The sequence below is a fragment of the Anomaloglossus baeobatrachus genome, chromosome 4 (assembly GCF_048569485.1).
Source record: "Anomaloglossus baeobatrachus isolate aAnoBae1 chromosome 4, aAnoBae1.hap1, whole genome shotgun sequence".
Classification (NCBI taxonomy): domain Eukaryota; kingdom Metazoa; phylum Chordata; class Amphibia; order Anura; family Aromobatidae; genus Anomaloglossus; species Anomaloglossus baeobatrachus.
This window is the reverse complement of record NC_134356.1, coordinates 231733040-231755379: the sequence shown is the minus strand read 5'-3', so window position 1 is coordinate 231755379 and position 22340 is coordinate 231733040. Positions and strand designations below refer to the sequence as shown.

Here is a 22340-nt window from a genome sequence, read left to right as displayed (position 1 = left end):
TCAGTACTCCCGGACTGTGGAAACAAAACATAACATGTCATACATTTCATCCCAATATGGGAGGCACATTCTCTTTAACGTTACAAATTCAAACAGTACTATAAGAGTCCAGTGTGGCTCCCTGCCGGGTGTCCATTACACTGCTCCATGGGGGACCCGCCGCGATAAAACCCCCAACGTAGGCTCTGGGCGTGCGTCAGAGCATTGATGACCCCACTCTATGCACGCCGGACGGGTTTTTCTTCAGGGGTGTCGAGCACACTGGTGCTAACTATGAACAATTTAGGTGTTGGCCACCCATAGTCCAGTGGCCCAATTGTCCATTTTCACAATCAAAGAAAAAGAAAAACATTTTGTACACAACATTACAGACATTTCGCATAACTATTTACATTCCAATAAATACTCTTTCTTCCTCCTTTATACATTTGATTCCCTATACCTTAGAGGGGGTTGTCCCCGAGTGCTGCGTTGGGACCTGCGTAGCTCTGGTGTTTGTCCCTGACTACTTAGTGTGTCTCCTATCTCAGCACTACCGGTAGGCCTAACCCCAATAGGTATGCATGATGATCGCCCATGTGGTCTAAGAGTCGCCAAGGGTATGACAGGTTCACCACTGACAGGGGGTTGATCCTCCTGTTCCACTGCTGGCGTGTCACCTCGTGTCGGGGCGGACGGTTCTTTGGGTGGATCCGGAACCTGTTCTGTTTCTGGCTCGACCAACTGTGGGAACGTCAGGACCGGTACCACTACGGCACCATTTATGCGGGTCCAAGTCTTGGGGAATTTGCCGAGGATTGTTTGTATCATCTCTTCCCCCTCTTCTCGAACTTCCTCCACTTCCTTTTGAACTTTGCACCGCTCAGGGCACGTCTTCAGGCGGTCTCGGGAAATTGCTTGGCAGGTCTTGCCTTCATCTTTGCTTATGAGGCATACCTTACTATTGTCAAAGTTGGAGGGGATAATGGTGTAGGGCTCGTTTTCCCACTGATCATCCAACTTATGCGTCTTCCGCTTCTTCTTGAGGACTTGTTCTCCAGGTGCTAAGGGAGTTGCTGGGGCTGTTTGATTGTAATGCTGTTCTTGTCTCGTTCTTGCTTGAGACAGGCTCCTTTCCACGCACTCCTGGACCTTACGGTACCGCTGCTGCCGTTCTGCATCCCAATCCTCTATTTCTTGAACCGCCTCAGGCGACACAGTCCCCATCTCAAAGTCTACAGGCAACTTGCCTGGTCTGGCTCGCATCAGGTAAGCGGGGCTGCAGTTGGTCGAAGTCACTGGGATGTGGTTGTACAGGTCTACCAGATCTGGCAACTTTTCTGGCCATTGGTTCCTCTCTTCCAGCGGTAGGGTCTTCAGCATATCAATAACCACATGGTTCATTTTCTCGCACAGTCCATTGGTCTGGGGGTGGTACGGTGTGGTTCGAATTTTCTTACAACCGTACATGTTACAGAACTCTTGGAACACTTCAGCCTCGAATGCAGGACCCTGATCCGTCAGTACCCTTTCCGGATAGCCGTGCGGTCGACAAAAGGATGCCTGGAACGCTCTAGCTGCCGTCCTGGCTGTCTGGTCCTTCACAGGCACTACTACCAGGAAACGAGAGTAATGGTCCACAATGGTGAGGGCGTACACATAGCCTGACCGACTTGGTGTCAACTTCACGTGGTCCAGGGCCACCAACTCCAGGGGCTGCTTCGTGACAATTGGCTGTAGGGGAGACCTTTGGCTGGCATCATCCTTCCGCCTCAAGTTACACGGGCCACAGTCTCGGCACCATTTCTCGATCATCTTTCTCATGTGCACCCAGTAGAACCGATCACGGAGTAAGGCCTCCAACTTCTTCCACCCGAAGTGTCCTGCGTTATCATGATACGCTGCTAGGACCATTGGAGCATCCCTCTGCGGAACCACTATCTGCCAGACAAGTTCATTTGTTCGATAGTTGACATATCTCTTGCAGAGCTTGCCTTGGTAGGTGAACAGTCGTCCCCTCTCCTTCCACAGCTGCTGGGCTTCCTCTGGAGCGTCTGGGCCAAGATGGGTCTCAGCTTGCGCTAGCTTCTCTTTGACCAATCGCACGGCCGGGTCACCATTCTGTGTTTCTTCCCAATTATGGTGGAGTAATGGGTTAACCGAGACCTCGTGTTGGCTCGAGCGCTTCACTCCCACAGCATGCTCACACTGGGAAACACCCTGATGATGGAAAGCCGGTAACTCTATCTCTTCGAGTTCATCCAGGTCTTCTCCAGATTCGGGTAAGTGAGGCATTCTGGACAGCGCATCAGCATTGTTATTCTTCTTGCCAGCCCGATACTTGATGGTAAAGTCAAAGTTAGACAGCCGGGCCATCCACCGCTGTTCCAACGCACCTAACTTGGCTGTTGCCAGGTGTGTCAACGGATTGTTGTCCGTGAAGATGGTGAACTTGGCCGACGCCAGATAGTGCTTGAAGCGTTCAGTCACTGCCCAAACAATAGCGAGGAACTCCAGCTTGAAGGAACTGTAGTTTTCTGGATTCCTTTCTGTGGGCCGAAGCTTCCTACTGGCGTACGCTATCACCTTCTCTCTGCCTCCCTGCACCTGGGACAACACGGCTCCCAGGCCCACGTTGCTGGCGTCTGTATACAGTACAAACGGCTGGCTGTAGTCAGGGTAGGCCAGAATTTCTTCTCCCGTGAGAGCCCCTTTCAGCTGGACAAAGGATGTTTCTAGTTGGCTGCTCCATTCAAAGGGAGGGCTCTGCTTCTTAGCCTGCTTTGGCTGGCCCACCAGGAGATCTTGAAGGGGCGCTGCTATCTTGGTGAAACCATCAATGAACCTTCGGTAGTAGCCCACCAGCCCAAGGAACTGCCGCACCTCCTTTACCGTGGTGGGTCTTGGCCAGTCCTTGATTACGGTGACTTTTTCCGGATCAGGTGCCACACCTTCTGCGCTGACCACATGACCCAGGTACTGTACCTTTGGCTTCAAGAGGTGACATTTGGACGGCTTGATCTTCAGGCCATATTTTGACAAAGACTCAAACACTTCTGCTAAGTGCTTCAGGTGGTCTTCATAAGTCTTGGAGTAGACTATGACGTCATCCAGGTACAACAGCACGGTTTCGAAGTTGTGGTGGCCCAAGCAGCACTCCATCAACCGTTGGAATGTCCCTGGGGCGTTGCAGAGCCCGAATGGCATACAGTTGAACTCGCAGAGGCCCATTGGCGTCGTGAATGCAGTCTTCTCCTTGTCCGCCTCTGCCACGGGAACCTGCCAATACCCACTGGTGAGATCCAAGGTGGAGAAATAGTTAGCTGACTTTAAGGCTGTTAGTGACTCCTCTATTCTGGGTAGTGGATAAGCATCTTTATGTGTAATGCGGTTAATTTGCCTGTAATCTACACACATTCTCATTGTACCATCTTTTTTCTTTACGAGCACTAGTGGAGCTGCCCAGGGGCTACAACTATCTCTGATAACCCCAGCCTCCTTCATTTCCCGTAACATTTCTTTGGCACGCTGATACTGTGCGGGGGGTACAGGGCGGTATCTCTCTTTAACGGGAGGATGATCACCCGTGGGGATTTGATGTTTAACCCCTTTCACCTGCCCAAAATCTAGGGGGTGTTTGCTGAAGACCCGCTCGTACTCCTGTACCACCCGGTAAACCCCATGCTTTTGGTGTGAGGGGGTGGAGTCGGTGCCCACATGTAAGTTTTGGCACCAGTCTTCCAGCTGCCCCTTGGAGCCATTGTCTTCCGCCTGGTCGGACGGGATCAAGGGTTCCACTGCTTTGATGGTGTTGTTGCTGACAGTGTACAGTTTTGCTACAGTGGCGTACCGGGGCAATTTGGCTTCCTCCTCCCCACAATTCAGGACACGGATGGGCACTCTCCCCTTGCGGACGTCTGCTACCCCTCTGGCTATCAGGACTCCAGGCCTGCTGTCTGAATACACCGGTTCTACCAAGGCATGGTAATCCTGACCCTTGAGGCCTATTGCTGCCCGACACCATATCAACATTTCACTTCTTGGGGGTATTGCAATGGGGAGGGGGTCACTTACCCTCACACTGCCAATTTCTCCTCCGGCCAGCTCTACCTGCTGCCTCCTCATCAGGGCTCTGATCTCCCTCTGTAGGGCACGCTGCTGCCCGGAGCTGGCAGTTTCAGACGCCTGCTGCAACAAAATTATCACTTCGGCAACACAATTTTCTATCACATTTGTACCAATGGTTACCAATGGGTCAGATTCTTTGCGATCAATATCTACAATTATCATCCCCTGACACGGCAATTCTACCCGCCCCACTTTAATGGTTACTTCTTTGTACCCAATTTGAGGTAAGGGCTGACCATTACTGGCCACAATTGTTAAATCATCATCTGGGCCATGGTCAATGTCTGAATCAGCCCAATATCTTTTGTACAGTTTGTAGGGGATGGTTGTTACCTGGGACCCCGTATCCAGGAGGGCATTCAAAGGGATCCCATCCAGCACAATAGGAAGGACCGGTCGTCCTCCCACATACTTGCTGCGGCTGGGTGTTGAGCCGGGCTTCCTTACACCTGGGGGTCGGCTCCTGGCCCCAGGCTCGGCCCATTTAAAGGACAGTATCGTGCAATGTGGCCCGCCTGGCTGCAGCGGCGGCAGATCGGTTGTCCCGTTGAATCATACCGGTCTGTGTCTCTGCCTCGGGTCGGCGGAACCCTCCTCTGTCGCATCCATGGGACGTCATCTGGGCTGGAGGCCAACTCGATTCTTGCAGGCGATGGGGTCACTTGTAGAGACTGCACGGTCTTGGCAAGGGCAGCCACAGTCTTGGTCAGCTCCTGGACCTGCTGTCTGAGCTCTGCAGTGGGATCCTTATCCAGGGACTGCGCCTCAGCCCCTGCAGTGGCTCGTGTTGCAGGCACCACCCCGGGGTACGTGATAGCAAGAGGCCGGAGGGGTACTGGGTCATTCGGTGTAGATTCTCTCAGTACCCGGATGGCCTGGTCCTTAAACTTTGCAAAGTCCAGAGCAGGGTTCTGCAGGACCATGATACGCAGCTGGGTCCTGTGGGCATCTGACAGGAGCCCCTCTATGAACTGCTCAGTTAGGAGTTTGTGTTCCTCACGTACACTCTCTGGGTCCACTTGTTTAACCGCTTTCAGGGCCTCCTGCAGGTTTAAGGCATAGTCCCTTATGCTGTCTGTGGCCCGCTGCTTGCACCCAAAGAATCTCATCTTTATCTCTGCTGCGGTGCGGGTGTCAAAAGTACTCTTTAGCTTGGCCAGTATCTGGGTTACTGTCCCTTTATCTGTATCAGGCCAGGACTTCACTTCACGCTGGGCTGCGCCGGCTAGCTGTCCCATTAATATGCCCACCTTCTGGCTCTCAGTCAGCGGATACACCCGGAACAAGCTGTGCAGGCTTTCTCTGAAGTCGCTCAAGGTATGGGACTCCCCGGAGTACTGCGGCAGCCATTCTGCTCCCGGTATGTATGGCATGGTGATCGGCATTACCGGCGCTACAGCGGGGGCTGGGGCGACGGCGACAGGGATCGCTTCGGCTGGTGCTGCGGCGTCTCGGGCTATGGCAGCCACCTGCCCTCCCTCTGCGTCGGACATCTTCCTCCCCCTTAGTGAACCTTACCAGGCTCCGTTCACTTTTCAAATTTCCTTCTGGGTCGCGCGGGGTTAACAGCGCTCTGCTCTGATGGCGCGCTCCCTTCGCGCTCTTTGTCAGGCACGCCCCCCTTCTTCCTGCGCTCAGTGAGGCTAATGGCGGCGGCAGTTTTCAAACAGTGAAACACGCAGTAATACAGTCTTTAAAGCGCAATTCTTCAGGCGCACAGTACCCGGTGTGACCGGGCACGAAATCCTGTTCGTGACGCCAAAGTTGACTCGCCCACCCCAGGGCTATGGGACACCCGGTGCCGGGCCGGACTAGTCCGGTGGTAGTCAGTGGTGGCTGGGCCCGGCTCCGTGGCCCTGGTGGGTGTCAGTTGAATATGTGGCTGATGAGTTAGGGTTAATGTTCGTGACGCCACCTGTGGTATGCGGCTATTAAGCCGCCGCTGTTATGGGAGAACTCCGGGGTGATGTTATGACAGCTATGATGGTACTGCTCCCCACAGGTGGAGCGATGCCCCGGGATACCGTTGGTGCCCGTGAAAGTCTATGGTGTTGTGTGGCTAACACGGTGCAGGGCCGACAGGCGAGGAAAGAACCAGGCACAAACAACAGTCTCTTTACCTTCTCCTCTTTTACTCTGGGAACAGTCCAGTCCTGGGAGACCGTTACAGGTGGTGATGGGGATCCGGTCGGCCTGGAAGTACTTGGGATGATCTTTCTGGCCAGCTGAGTATGAGGCCTACTCCTGTACTTTGCTTTGTGATGATAGGACCCTGCTTCTCTGAATCCAGCAATGGCCCTCTTTGCTGCTGGGACCGATGGCACGTCCCTTCTTTCTGTAGGTGGCTGCGCAGACCCTCTCTCTGGTGCTTCTCCGCTGGAGTCCACACCGGGCCCTGATGCTGCAGCTGTACCTTGGATCTTTCTGGGCCAGGGGCTTGCAGCTCTCCTGCCCTTCGGACTCGGCTACCAGGGACGGATTTTTATACCCTGGCAACCACAGACTCCGATGTCTGAGTCTCTCTGCTGCCTCTCAGCTATTCCTGCTTCTCTGGGCCAAGCTGCTCCAGCTCTAGGCCCCAGATTCACAGGACAGCTCACTCTGCGTCTGTTCACTTCCACTACTCCCTTCAGACTGACTCCACTTCCTCCCTCTGGTCAGGTAGAGGAAGGCTCCCTGGAATTCCAGGTTCAGAGCTCCCCCTGCTGGCCGGAGGGAGAACTGTGTTGGGTGTTAAACCTGCTGGCCAATGGATCTCCCAATTACCTCCAGGCTCAGCATTAACCCTTTGGGAGGGCAATGCTGTTGTGGCGACCAGGTCCTAGGGCGCCACACATGCAGGTAATAGGATGTTGGAAGTAGTCTTACCTCTATGCCTCATAGTAGATGCCTTGTTCCACAAATATTACTATAGATCGCTATATGCAAATAAGCATACCGGGCTACTGGGCGTTGTACTGTGGCTACTGGGCGGTTGCTTTCCTGTAAGAAATCCCCTCCTCTGTACTGCATTATCCTTCCTGTCACCTCCACTGAAGAGAGACATATACAGTAATATGAAAAAGTTTGGGCACCCCTATTAATGTTAACCTTTTTTCTTTATAACAATTTGGGGTTTTGCAACAGCTATTTCAGTTTCATATATCTAATAACTGATGGACTCAGTAATATTGCTGGATTGAAATGAGGTTATTGTACTGACAGAAAATGTGCAATCCGCATTTAAACAAAATTTGACCAGTGCAAAAGTATGGGCACCCTTATCAGTTTCTTGATTTGAACACTCCTAACTACTTTTTACTGACTTACTAAACCACTAAATTGGTTTTGTAACCTCATTGAGCTTTGAACTTCATAGGCAGGTGTACCCAATCATGAGAAAAGGTATTTAAGGTGGCCACTTGCAAGTTGTTCTCCTATTTGAATCTCTATTAAAGGGGTTGTCCGACATAACAAAAATGTTTGAGTTTAAGCTAATCTGTGCTGTATTGTCATATAAAACACCCCTACATTGTTATTTTTTGTTTTCTAACTTTTGTTCCTCTTGAATTATACCTTTATTCTGTGCAGCTTCTAGTTTACATTCAGCTCCAGCAAACATGACCACTTCCTGTGCAAAACCTCCCAGTCACAGCTGGCACCGCCCGGCCTCACTGTCCTGCCCCACCCCAGTGTCCAGCCGCACCCTCTGCCTGCCCCCTGCACACACATTCCCTGTCAGTATATTCTGCCCCAGCACTGACCTCTCATCACTACACGGCAGGACACTACACGGCAGATCACTACAGGGCAGGACACTGCAGGGCAGCCCACTACAGGGCAGCACATTACAGGACAGGACACTACAGGGCAGCACATTACAGGACAGGACACTACAGGGCAGCACATTACAGGACAGGACACTACAGGGCAGCACATTACAGGACAGGACACTACAGGGCAGCACATTACAGGACACTACAGGACAGGACACTACAGGGCAGCACATTACAGGACACTACAGGGCAGGACACTGCAGGGCAGCACATTACAGGACACTACAGGACAGGACACTACAGGGCAGCACATTACAGGACACTACAGGACAGGACACTACAGGGCAGCACATTACAGGACACTACAGGACAGGACACTACAGGACACTACAGGACAGGACACTACAGGGCAGCACATTAGAGGACACTACAGGACAGGACACTACAGGGCAGCACATTACAGGACACTACAGGGCAGCACATTACAGGACACTACAGGACAGGACACTACAGGGCAGCACATTACAGGACACTACAGGGCAGCACATTACAGGACACTACAGGACAGGACACTACAGGGCAGCACATTACAGGACACTACAGGACAGATCACTACAGGGCAGCACATTACAGGACACTACAGGACAGGACACTACAGGGCAGCACATTACAGGACACTACAGGACAGGACACTACAGGGCAGCACATTACAGGACACTACAGGACAGGACACTACAGGGCAGCACATTACAGGACACTACAGGACAGGACACTACAGGGCAGCACATTACAGGACACTACAGGACAGGACACTACAGGGCAGCACATTACAGGACACTACAGAACAGGACACTACAGGGCAGCACATTACAGGACACTACAGGACAGGACACTACAGGGCAGCACATTACAGGACACTACAGGACAGATCACTACAGGGCAGCACATTACAGGACACTACAGGACAGGACACTACAGGGCAGCACATTACAGGACACTACAGGGCAGCACATTACAGGACACTACAGGACAGGACACTACAGGGCAGCACATTACAGGACACTACAGGACAGGACACTACAGGGCAGCACATTACAGGACACTACAGGACAGGACACTACAGGGCAGCACATTACAGGACACTACAGGACAGGACACTACAGGGCAGCACATTACAGGACACTACAGGGCAGCACAGTACAGGACACTACAGGACAGGACACTACAGGGCAGCACATTACAGGGCAGGACACTGCAGGGCAGCGTACTACAGGACACTACAGGACAGGACACTACAGGGCAGCACACTACACGGCAGATCACTACAGGACACTACAGGGCAGGACACTACAGGGCAGGACACTACAGGGCAGGACACTACAGGGCAGGACACTGCAGGGCAGCACATACAGGACACTACAGGACAGGACACTACAGGGCAGCACACTACACGGCAGATCACTACAGGACACTACAGGGCAGGACACTACAGGGCAGGACACTACACGGCAGATCACTACAGGACACTACAGGGCAGGACACTACAGGGCAGGACACTACAGGGCAGGACACTACAGGACACTACAGGACACTACAGGGCAGGACACTACAGGACACTACAGGGCAGCACACTACAGGGCACTCCAGGGCAGTACACTACAGGGCAGGACACTACAGGGCAGCACATTACAGGACACTACAGGACAGGACACTACAGGGCAGCACATTACAGGACACTACAGGGCAGCACAGTACAGGACACTACAGGACAGGACACTACAGGGCAGCACATTACAGGGCAGGACACTGCAGGGCAGCGCACTACAGGACACTACAGGACAGGACACTACAGGGCAGCACACTACACGGCAGATGACTACAGGACACTACAGGGCAGGACACTACAGGGCAGGACACTACAGGGCAGCACATTACAGGACACTACAGGGCAGCACAGTACAGGACACTACAGGACAGGACACTACAGGGCAGCACATTACAGGGCACTACAGGACAGGACACTACAGGGCAGCACATTACAGGACACTACAGGACAGGACACTACAGGGCAGCACATTACAGGACACTACAGGGCAGCACAGTACAGGACACTACAGGACAGGACACTACAGGGCAGCACATTACAGGGCAGGACACTGCAGGGCAGCGCACTACAGGACACTACAGGACAGGACACTACAGGGCAGCACACTACACGGCAGATCACTACAGGACACTACAGGGCAGGACACTACAGGACACTACAGGGCAGGACACTACAGGGCACTACAGGGCAGGACACTACAGGACACTATAGGGCAGCGCACTACAGGGCAGCACACTACACGGCAGCGCACTGTATGGCAGCGCACTGCAGGGCAGCGCACTACAGGGCAGGGCACTACAGGGCAGCGCACTACACTACAGCATTGCAAATAACAGCCCCACATCGGGCTCTGCACCCCACACCACATCGGGCTCTGCACCCCACACCACATCAGGCTCTGCACCGCATACACACACATCGGGCTGTGCACCGCATACACAAACATACACACACACACACATCGGGCTGTGCACCACACACACACACACACACACACACACACACACACCACCCCATAGGGAGTACATACTCACCCGTCATCGGTCCCCGCCGCTCCTGCACGTTCGCGCGCTGTCTGTGCTCTAGACATATCAGCACAGTGGTGACGTCACCGCTGTGCTGAAGAGAGCTCAGACAGCGTGCAAGATGAGAAGCAGCGCTGCGCTGCTTCTCATCAGCACTTTCAAATGTACCGGCATCGGTGAACTGTGATGCCGGTATATTTGAATGTGTGATCCTGAGCAGGGGGGCCGGTGCTGGAGCTGACACCATGGCAGCCGCCGCCAGGCCCCGCCGCCAGGTCACGGACCCCCACAGCAGTGCAGGGGGAGGTGCGGGGGAATGTGTGGGAGGGTGCAGGGAAGGGGCGGGGATCATCGCACTGTACAGCCCAGCAGGGAGGCGACATGCTGTTTCCACATTTGCATGTCAACATGGCCCTGCCCATGTAGACATGAAATGACCGGAAGCAGCAAAATCGCGGCAGGAGCGGTCACATGACTGCTCTGAGCCGGGGGAGAGGGGCTGACAGCAGGGCAGGTAAGTGGTCTCTATCTACTTACCTGCCCCAATGTAGCCCAATAGGGAAATAATAAAAAAAAAGCAAATTAAGCCGGATAACCCCTTTAAGAGTGGCATCATGGGCTCCTCAAAACAACTCTCAAATGATCTGAAAACAAAGATTATTCAACATAGTTGTTCAGAGGAAGGATACAAAAAGTTGTCTCAGAGATTTAAACTGTCAGTTTCCACTGTGAGGAACATAGTAAGGAAATGGAAGAACACAGGTACAGTTCTTGTTAAGTCCAGAAGTGGCAGGCCAAGAAAAATATCACAAAGGCAGAGAAGAAGAATGGTGAGAACAGTCAAGGACAATCCACAGACCATCTCCAAAGACCTGCAGCATCATCTTGCTGCAGATGGTGTCAATGTGCATAGGTCAACAATACAGCGCACGTTGCACAAGGAGAAGCTGTATGGGAGAGTGATGCGAAAGAAGCCTTTTCTGCAAGCACGCCACAAACAGAGTCGCCTGAGGTATGCAAAAGCACATTTGGACAAGCCAGTTACATTTTGGAAGAAGGTCCTGTGGACTGATGAAACAAAGATTGAGTTGTTTGGTCATACAAAAAGGCGTTATGCATGGAGGCAAAAAACACGGCATTCCAAGAAAAGCACTTGCTACCCACAGTAAAATTTGGTGGAGGTTCCATCATGCTTTGGGGCTGTGTGGCCAATGCTGGCACCGGGAATCTTGTTAAAGTTGAGGGTCGCATGGATTCAACTCCGTATCAGCAGATTCTTGACAATAATGTGCAAGAATCAGTGACGAAGTTGAAGTTACGCAGGGAATTGATATTTCAGCAAGACAATGATCCAAAACATCGCTCCAAATCTACTCAGGCATTCATGCAGAGGAACAATTACAATGTTCTGGAATGGCCATCCCAGTCCCCAGACCTGAATATCATTGAACATCTGTGGGATGATTTGAAGCATGCTGTCCATGCTCGGCGACCATCAAACTTAACTGAACTGGAATTGTTTTGTAAACAGGAATGGTCAAATATACCTTCATCCAGGATCCAGGAACTCATTAAAAGCTACAGGAAGCGACTAGAGCAGTGATGGCGAACCTATGGCACGCGTGCCACCAGGGGCACGCTGAGCCCATTCTGCTGGCACACGTGCTGTCGCCCGATGCTGCAGCTTTGGTCTGCTAGTGCAGTCGCGCCGGCAGATCAAATCTGTGTTGGAGCGGAGGAGACATTTCTCCTCCGCTCTGACACTCCTCCTCCCCCAGGCTGCAGTGTGTTGCCTAGGAGATGGAGGAACGTCAGAGAGCGGCGCCAGCGCCGTCTGCTGGCCGCGTGGGAACTGGGAACTGAGGACCCAGCAGCGCGCAGTGGTGGAGCGGGTGCAAGAAGGTAAGTTGTGTGTTGCTTTTTTTTTTTATAACTCGTGTGCGGCAGCGCCAGCATGGTGTGGGGAAACGCACATGGCAGCGTGGGGTGGGAGAGGGGAAACGCACATGGCAGCGGGGGGTGGGGGAACGCACATGGCAGCGTGGGGTGGGAGAGGGGGAACGCACATGCCAGCGGGGGGTAGGAGAGGGGGAACGCACATGGCAGCGTGGGGGTGGGGGGTGGGGGAATGCACATGGCAGCGTGGGGGTGGGGGGTGGGGGGAACGCACATGGCAGCGTGGGGTGGGAGAGGGGGAACGCACATGGCAGCGTGGGGTGGGGGAACGCACATGGCAGCGTGGGGTGGGGGAGGGGGACCGCACATGGCAGCGTGGGGTGGGGGGTAGGGGAACGCACATGGCAACGTGGGGTGGGGGTGGGAGAACGCACATGGCAGCGTGGGGTGGGGGGTGGGGGAACGCACATGGCAGCGTGGGGGAACGCACATGGCAGCGTGGGGGTGGGGGAACGCACATGGCTGCGTGGGGGTGGGGGAACTCACATGCCAGGGAAGGGGATTGCACATGTGGGGGAACGCACATGGCAGCGTGGGGTGGGGGTGGGGGAATGCACATGGCAGCGTGGGGTGGGGGTGGGGGAATGCACATGGCAGTGTGGGGTGGGGGAACGCACATGCCAGCATGGGGTAGGGGTGGGGGAATGCACATGCCAGCATGGGGTGGGAGAACACACATGCCAGCATGGGGGGGAGAACACGCATGCCAGCATGGGGGGGGGGGCATGCATGCCAGCATGGGGGGGATGACATGCATGCCAGGATGGGGGGGGGAAACATGCATGCCAGGATGGGGGACAATGCATGCCAGGATGGAGGAAACATGCATGCCAGGATGGGGAAAACATGCATGCCAGGATGGGAAAACATGTATGCCAGGATGGAGGAAACATACATGCCAGGATGGAGGAAACATGCATGCCAGGATGGGGAAACATGCATGCCAGGATGGAGAAAACATGCATGGCAGGATGGAGGAAACATGCATGCCAGGATGGAGGAAACATGCATGCCAGGATGGTGAAAACATGCATGCCAGGATGGAGGAAACATGCATGCCAGGATGGAGGAAACATGCATGCCAGGATGGGGGGGGGGGAGAACATGCATGCCAGCATGGGGGGGACGACCATGCATGCCAGCATGGGGGGGGGGGATGACATGCATGCCAGGATGGAGGAAACATGCATGCCAGGATGGAGGAAACATGCATGCCAGGATGGAGGAAACATGCATGCCAGGATGGGGAAAACATGCATGCCAGGATGGAGGAAACATGCATGCCAGGATGGGAAAACATACATGCCAGGATGGAGGAAACATGCATGGCAGGATGGAGGAAACATGCATGCCAGGATGGAGGAAACATGCATGCCAGGATGGTGAAAACATGAATGCCAGGATGGAGGAAACATGCATGACAGGATGGAGGAAACATGCATGCCAGGATGGAGGAAACATGCATGCCAGGATGGGGAAAACATGCATGCCAGGATGGAGGAAACATGCATGCCAGGATGGAGGAAACATGCATGCCAGGATGGAGGAAACATGCATGCCAGGATGGAGGAAACATGCATGCCAGGATGGAGGAAACATGCATGCCAGGATGGGGAAATATATATCAGGATGGGGGACATGTTTACCAGGAAGTGGCCGAGGAAGGGGGACAGAACTACACAATGATGGGGAGGGGAGCCACTCGTACGTCTTTATGGGATTTCAAGATGTTCAGACTTTGAAATGTAGATGTGGATTACAGGGTGACATCTGATTGCATTCCAGGCTAAAATCTCTGTCTAATATGCTGCAATTTTTCCCAGAAAGATCAATCCAACTGCTGTGTCTGGAAAGGGCAGGGGCTCAGCTTCAATGTGAGGTAAGCATGCATGAGTGTGATGCCCCCTGCTGAAGAGAAGACGGCAAAGGGAAGGTTACAATCAATTATTTATATAATAGGATTGGTTGGCACTTCAGAAAAAAAATTGGGCTTAGGGCTACAGTTTGGGCACTCGGCCTGTAAAAGGTTCGCCATGACTGGACTAGAGGCTGTGATTTTTGCAAAAGGAGGATCTACAAAATATTAATGTCACTTTTATGTTGAGGTGCCCATACTTTTGCACCGGTCAAATTTTGTTTAAATGCGGATTGCACATTTTCTGTTAGTACAATAAACCTCATTTCAATCCAGCAATATTACTCAGTCCATCAGTTATTAGATATATGAAACTGAAATAGCTGCTGCAAAAACCCAAATTGTTATAAAGAAAAAAGGTGAACATTAATAGGGGTGCCCAAACTTTTTCAAATTACTGTGTGTATGTATATATATATATATATATATATATATATATATATATATATACACACACATACACAGCTTTATATATTAGATATACACATATGGCTGACGATTCTGTCTGGAGTTCGTCATTTTAATGACCCAAAAAACGGTGCATGCAGCTTTTTCCGGGCTGTCAAAATGACGGCTAGCGGTTAGGCTATGTTCGCACGTTGCGTTTTTTACCACGTTTCTGCAGCGTTTTTAGCAGCAGCGTTTTTGCGCTAAAACGCATGCGTTTTTCATTGCCAGCAAAGTCTATGGGAAAAGCAGAAATCCTGTCTGCACTTTGCTTTTTCTTCTGCAGCGTTTAATTTGCATATTTGTGGTCAAAGACCATGCTGAAAAAGAAGCAGCATGTCAGTTGTTTTTGCCATTTCTGCAGCGTTTCATTAACATTGGAGTCAATGAGAAATGGCAAAATGCAACCAAAAGCACAATTCCTGCGTTTTTCATGCTTTTTACCTGCTTTTCTACTGCGTTTTTGGCTCCAAAAACGCATGCTTTTCTGGACAAAAAATAATGGGTTCTAATGTTCCTTTACACACACACAATAACCGAAAATGTAAATGTTAAAAAATAATAAACTTCACCTATTTTTCTGTTAAAATGTGCATAAACACTATTTTTTCATTAAAATTGATAATTTCCCATATAGTTTTATTAAAAGTTAATTTTATACTTTTTTTCTCTTTTTTCATTCTTTTTGACTAATTCAACTTTATTTCTCAGTGTCTTGATCTCAAAAACGCATCTGCAGAAACGCAGGTGAAAACGCAGGTAAAAAGCGCTAAAAACGCACTAAAAACGCGGTAAAAACGCATGCGTTTTTGGCGCTAAAAAATGGTCAAAAGCCATTTGGTCAAAAACCAAGGGAAGGAAAACGTGCAGAATAAACTGCAGGTACTCCGACGCAACGTGCGGACATAGCCTTAATGTGTGATTGGTGAGGACTGTCTGCAGAATTGGAGATTGGAGTGATGGAGGGATTGTGGAAGGTTGGAGGTCAGTATGCACAGGAGGATTTCAGCTTCCCCGGTAAAGGCATCACCTGGGTCCTTTCTCTGGGGGATGGTGCAGGGAGAGCAGCTCCGTGAAAGAATGAAATGATGAAAAGGAAAACAGTGCAGGAGTGAAGAAGGAGGAGAGACAACAGAAAAGAGAGAAAAGCAAACAGAGAGCAGAAAAAATAGTGAGAAGCGGAAAACAGAAGGAATAGAAAAATAACAGGACAGGAGGAGCAGCCAGGAAGACTCACAGGAAGTGCAGCAGGGAGGCCGGAGCCACTATCATCATCTCTCACAGCACAGGAGCAGGTGAGTATTATAATATACAAACGTCTGCCTGTAACACTACAGAAAAACTGCCCTGTGCTGTGCTATCACTCTGTGTGTGTGTGTGTGTATGTGTGTGTGTGTGTGTTGCCCCTGTGCCAATACTGTGTGTGTGTTTCCCCTGTGCTGTGCCATCAATGTGTGTGTTGCCCCTGTGCCAATACTGTGTGTGTGTTTCCCCTGTGCTGTGCCATCAGGGTGTGTGTGTGTGTGTGTGTGTTTTGACCCTGTGCTGGGCCATCAGTGTGTGTGTGTGTGTTGCCCCTGTGCCAGTACTGTGTGTGTGTGTTTCCCCTGTGCTGTGCCATCAGTGTGTGTGTGTGTGTGTGAGTTGACCCTGTGCTGGGCCATCAGTGTGTGTGTGTGTGTGTGTGTGTGTGTGTGTGTGTGTGTGTTGCCCCTGTGCCAATACTGTGTGTGTGTGTTTCCCCTGTGCTGTGCCATCAGTGTGTGTGTGTGTGTGTGTGTGTGTGTGTGTGTTGACCCTGTGCTGGGCCATCAGTGTGTGTGTGTGTTGTCCCTGTGCCAATATACTGTGTGTGTGTGTGTGTTTCCCCTGTGCTGTGCCATCAGAGTGTGTGTGTGTGTGTGTGTGTGTGTGTGTGTGTGTGTGTGTGTGTGTGTGTGTGTGTGTGTGTGCGCGCATTATCCCAGTACTTTACAGAGTTTTACTATAGATCCTAAGGCTATAATCATTACCATTATATGGGGGAGACAGATGTGAAAATGTATATTGTGTGTGGTGAGGGGCACAAAAAAGGACATCCCTACTTTAGGCCAAGTTCACATATTGCATTTTTAGGGATTTGCGGTGTGAACCCACTGGTCTTGGTGCCTTTGCTCAGTAACAGGACGGTGGTTATATTCAGACTCTATATGGTGATATTTGGTCATGGTGTGGCGGCATTATTTTGCAATGTAATAATACATTGCAAACCTTTATATGATGGGTGTTGTTCAGTAACACTATGTAGTAGTATGTGTTATTTCTCACTATAAGCCGCCCCCAGTAATGCATGCTGGCCCCCAGTAACATGTATAATGATTTTTATGATATTATTTTGTTTGTTTTTTTGTTTTGTTTTTTTTTTATCAGTGGGGGGGCCCCCATTCAGACTTTTGCTATGGGGCCCCATGATTTGTATGTACGCCCCTGCTTGGGACTGTATGGTTTTAAATGCCATGAATGTCAGTCCTAGTCTGTCAATGGTGACAACTACTGTACTGATCATATAGTGAGGTGGGGAGCCCCACTACACAGGAGCCCACCAGGGTTTTCACCTGGTCCCCTATGGACTAGTCCATGCCTGCCCCTTGTAACATAATTAACCCCCTGTAACATAGTGTTCGGCCATTATCACAGTGTAGCAGATCAGGCAGTTTTTCAGCTCCTACACTGCAATACAAATAGATCATTGACAAGATAGATGTGAGCTCAGCCTGACATCGGGGGGCATTTATATATACCTTCTCTCTAGTGCCCCCACTTCTGGGGCTTTACACCCAGCACCTACACAACGTGGATTTCTATTTCTAGCTGCGAGCACAGAGCACATGAAGCACTAGCTGTGGCTTTGTGGATCCATAGTATAGAGCGAGCTGCAGCGCTCAGCCGTGCAGGACGGTACGTGATCTGCAGGCTCTGCCCATAGGAAGCATTGTACACGCCTCCATAGAGGTTGCATCAGAAACTCACCAGCAGCGTCCAAGCAGAGCAGGAGCTCGCCGTGGGCGTGTCAGGATTGACAGGTGGGCGTGCCGTGAGTGACAGGTGGGCGTGGCCTGACGCTGAAGAGAAGCATAGCTGCAGTCAGCTGTGTTCCACGTCAGCTGTCGTGATGGACAGGAAAGAGGGTGGTGCTTCATTACAGAGGCGTGGCCTAGCTGGATTTGGTCCTTGTTGTTTGCCAGGTCTCCAGTCAGCCAGGGCTCAGGGCTGTCTCTGGTGATTGCTTCTTCTCTGCTGCTGTCCAGGTGTCATTGGGTGACCACCTCCAAAAATGCTGTGGACTGCCAATCAGGTCTTCAGGAAGTTCTCCACTGCAACAGTGAGTAACCCGGCACTGAGCTGGCATGGTCATACAGCTGGCACCCAGTCACTAGGATGGATGGAATCCCATCTGCCTCGGACATTCTTGCCATGTGGCTACGACTGAAACATGCAGAATGGACGTAAGCTAGGACTACATGACGTGACATGCAGCTGTGTGTGTGTGTGTGTGTGTGTGTGTGTGTCTGTGTATATATACTGTATATATATATATATACACACACACACATATAGCTCTATATATCTATATACAGTGTGTGTATTGATCTATCTGTACATATACATGCATATATATATATATATATACACACACACATTTATTTTATAGATGGATAGCTCTATTTGTATTATATATATACCTATGTGTGTGTATATATGTGTGCGTGTGTGTATATATATATCTATATACTGTATATATACATATATACATCTATATACTGTGTGTGTGTATATATATATATATATATATATATATATACACACACTGTAACTAGATATGTAGATATGTGTGTGCATATATATGTATGTATGTGTGTGTATATATATATATATATATATATATATATATATCTATATGTATACACACACACACATGCACACATATATACACACGCATGCATCTGAGATCTATATATCGACTTACTGTGTGTGTATGTGTGTGTGTATATATGTATATACATATATATTCACACATATCTACATATCTAGTTACAGTGTGTCTGTGTATATATATACACAGTATATAGATGTATATATGTATATATATATACAGTATATAGATAGATATATATATATATACACACACACACACACGCACACATATATACACACACATAGGTCTATGTATTATATAATCCAAATATACATAGAGCTATCTATCTATAAAATAAATGTGTGTGTGTATATATATATATATATATATATATATATATATATATATATACTGTATATATACCGTATATATGCACACACACACATACACACACTGCCTGTGGCATTGGGGGAGACAGCTTTGTCGTGGTTGCTCCATATGTTGTTTCCAGACAGCAGAGCAAAGTTTCCAGGCCCGCACTGACTAAGCACCGGTGTAGACAGCAGTGCATGTTGTATGTAGATGATGCAGTTACTCTTTATGTTACTCCGCTGATATTTTCATAGAAAAATGTAAACACACAATTCAGTTAGTTACCTCACTGATATCAATGGAATTATACTACTGGCAGATTTCATGTGGGGACATTAAAAAGCTTAAGATACATGAGGAAATGATTCTTTGGGTCTCCAGAATACCACCCCCAGCTAAACAGAAAGAAAAAGGAACTTGAACTTCTTTTTCTTTTCTTACATCTGGTAAGCATGCATACAAGGCCACTGTAGCCAGTCACAGGCCTCCGCTGGGACGTCTGCATGTATAAGCACAGTGATTGGCTGCAGCATTAATGTATGCATTGCCTTATTATCATTGCAGGGCGGTTAGCAAAGACCAGCGGGATGATCAGAGTAGTGGGATACACGTGTTTTTTTTAAATTTTAGCTCATTCCTTGATTATTTTTTATCCTGATCAATCGCTTTAGCATTGCCCAAATCATGAAGAATAAGGTCAAATAGTAGAATTGAGAAAAAGATTTGTAGGACCCTGGTCAGTGGCCTTGTTGGTATTCCACGGCCACCAAACCAGAGCCCATGCAAATCTCCTCCTACCCTCTAGCATCCCGTTTGCTTCTGATTAATATGTCTGGTGCATTGTTGTGCATGCCTGATCCTACTGAAGGATCCCCTGGTACTGTGGTTGGGCAGTCCATCTGACCAGGACCCTAGAGCAGGTATGTCAAACTCAAATACGCTAAGGGCCAAAGTTAAAAATTCGTCACAGGCCAACTAGTCACAGGCCCCACATAGAATAATGGCTGTCTAACATCGCGGGCCAAATAAAATCAGCCTGAGGGTCAAATTTGATTGGGAGACAGAGTTTGACATATGTGCCCTAGGTGGACACACCATGGGGACTGTTTCTCAACACTCCAGGATTTACAAAGAAAGCTTCCAACTTTTCATGGGCTTGGAAATATTGGCAGTCATGATAAAGCAAAGAGTCAGAGTCCTGTTTACAATCACAAAACACATCGGCAGTGGCATAGCATGGGTTTCTAGCACACGGGCAAAGCAAGTATGTTGTGCCTCCTAAGGGTAAGTTCACACTTCCGTTGTTTTGCTTCTGTCGAAATCCGTCGCTTTGAGGAATTACGGTATCCTGCAAAATATTTAGCAGGAATCTGTTTTTTCCCCATAGACTTCTATTAGTGACGGATTGTGACTGATGACTTTGCGTTGCATCCGCCACATGACAGATCAGTCGTTTACTGACTTACCGTCAGGTGGGAGCAACGCTGAATGTAACGTTTTTTGGAGCAGCAAAAAAAACGCACTCCGCAGGTATGCATCTCTATCTGTCAAGAGCTATAATGGCTGTCTATGGTGCTGGATTCCGTCGTAATCCGTCACACCACGGAATTCAGTTATGGATTCCGTCATGCTCTACTGAGCATGCCCAACATGTTTGGCACTCCCATTGGGCTGTCCCAAACACAAACGTATCACGACAGATCCGTCAAAAATCAGACGCACAACGGATGTAACAGACGCGACGGATCAGTTTAACCACAGCATTCCTGTGAACAGAATCCTGTGAAATAAGGCTAGGTTCACACTTCCGTTAAATTGTATCAGTCACAATCCGCTGCTCTGGTAAACAACGGAATCCGTTTGGCGGATTCCGTTGTTCCCATAGACTTGTATGAGCGGTGGATTGTGACTGATGATGCTGCGTTGCACCTTCCGCCCGACTGATCAGTCGTGGAACGACTGACCGCCGGGTGGGAGGAACGCAGCATGTAACGTTTTTTGAGCAGCGTGATCCGTAGGATTTCTCTGCGCATGCTCTCTCTGGCTCCCTGCACACGTAACCAGGATACACATCGGGTTACTAAGCAATGCGCTTTGGTTAGTTACCCGATATTTACACTGGTTACGTATGCAGGGAGCCAGCGCTAAGTGGTGTATGCTGGTAACTAAGATAAATATCGGGTAACCAAGCAAAAAGTGCTTTGCTTATACCTGATATTTACCCTGGCTGTGCAGGGAGCCTGACACTTCCCCGCTCGGCTCCAGCCCCTCCCGCACTCAGCATGTACACACACACACCCTCACACACACACACACACACAAACACACACACTCACACACTCACCTGTCCCCAGCCCTGCAGTCCCCGCGGCACTGACGTCCTCAGTGCCACGGCCCCGCTCGGCTCCACCCACCCCGAACTCCGCCCCCTCGCGCTCCGCCCCCGCACACAACGGCGTCCGACAAAGAATTCTGTTCTTTGTCATCCGTTGTACAGCGCATCAGTCACATGCGTCAAGCAATGCATGTGACTGATGCAAAACAACGGAAATGTGAACTTAGCCTAACACATCAGTTGCATCAGCTGACATCTAAAAAACGACGGATCCGTCTTTGCATCACAACAACGGACCTGACAGATTTAAAACAACGAAAGTGTGAACTTACCCTAAGGTTATGTTCACATTTCCATTGTTTTGCATCAGTCACATGCGTTGCTTGACGCATGGGACTGATGCGTTGTAGAACGGGCGATAAGAAATGCATGGAATTGTTCACAAAGAACCTGCGTGGGGTGAGAGAGAAAGAGAGAGAGAGAGAGGAACTGATTTTACATGATTTCGGACGTTCTGCTGGACATGCTGGCCATGCTCTGTAAAACGTAACAGATTCCTGCACTGGAATCTGTCTCGTGACGCAGGATAACAGAATCCTGCACCATGGACTTACATTATGCCTCCTGACGGATTCCAATGGAATCCTGCGGAGTGCGTTTTTTGCTGCAACAAAAAACGTTGCATGCTGCGTCCCTCCCGCCCGATGGTCAGTCAGTACACGACATGCGCCGCGCAGAAGATGAAATGCAGGGTCATCAGTCACAATCCTCATACAAGTATATGGTAAACAACGGAATCCGCCAAATGGATAGCATTGTTTATCAGAGCGGCGGATTGTGACTGATCCTAAACAGGGGAAATGTGAACATAGCCTAACCCGTAAACTGTTACCACTGCCTGAGTCCCTTCCACTATTACAGAATTCA

General features: G+C 50.0%; 1 protein-coding gene across 1 annotated transcript in view; it reads left to right on the top strand.

The window, feature by feature from the left end:
- The first annotated feature begins 18008 nt into the window (after nucleotides 1-18008).
- ALDH1L2 (aldehyde dehydrogenase 1 family member L2) overlaps nucleotides 18009-22340 on the top strand; it is a 111044-nt gene continuing 106712 nt past the window's right edge. The window contains exon 1 of the mRNA XM_075344738.1: nucleotides 18009-18172. Coding sequence (XP_075200853.1) covers nucleotides 18125-18172 — 48 coding nt within the window. The 5' untranslated portion in view covers nucleotides 18009-18124. The remainder of the gene's footprint in view (nucleotides 18173-22340) is intronic.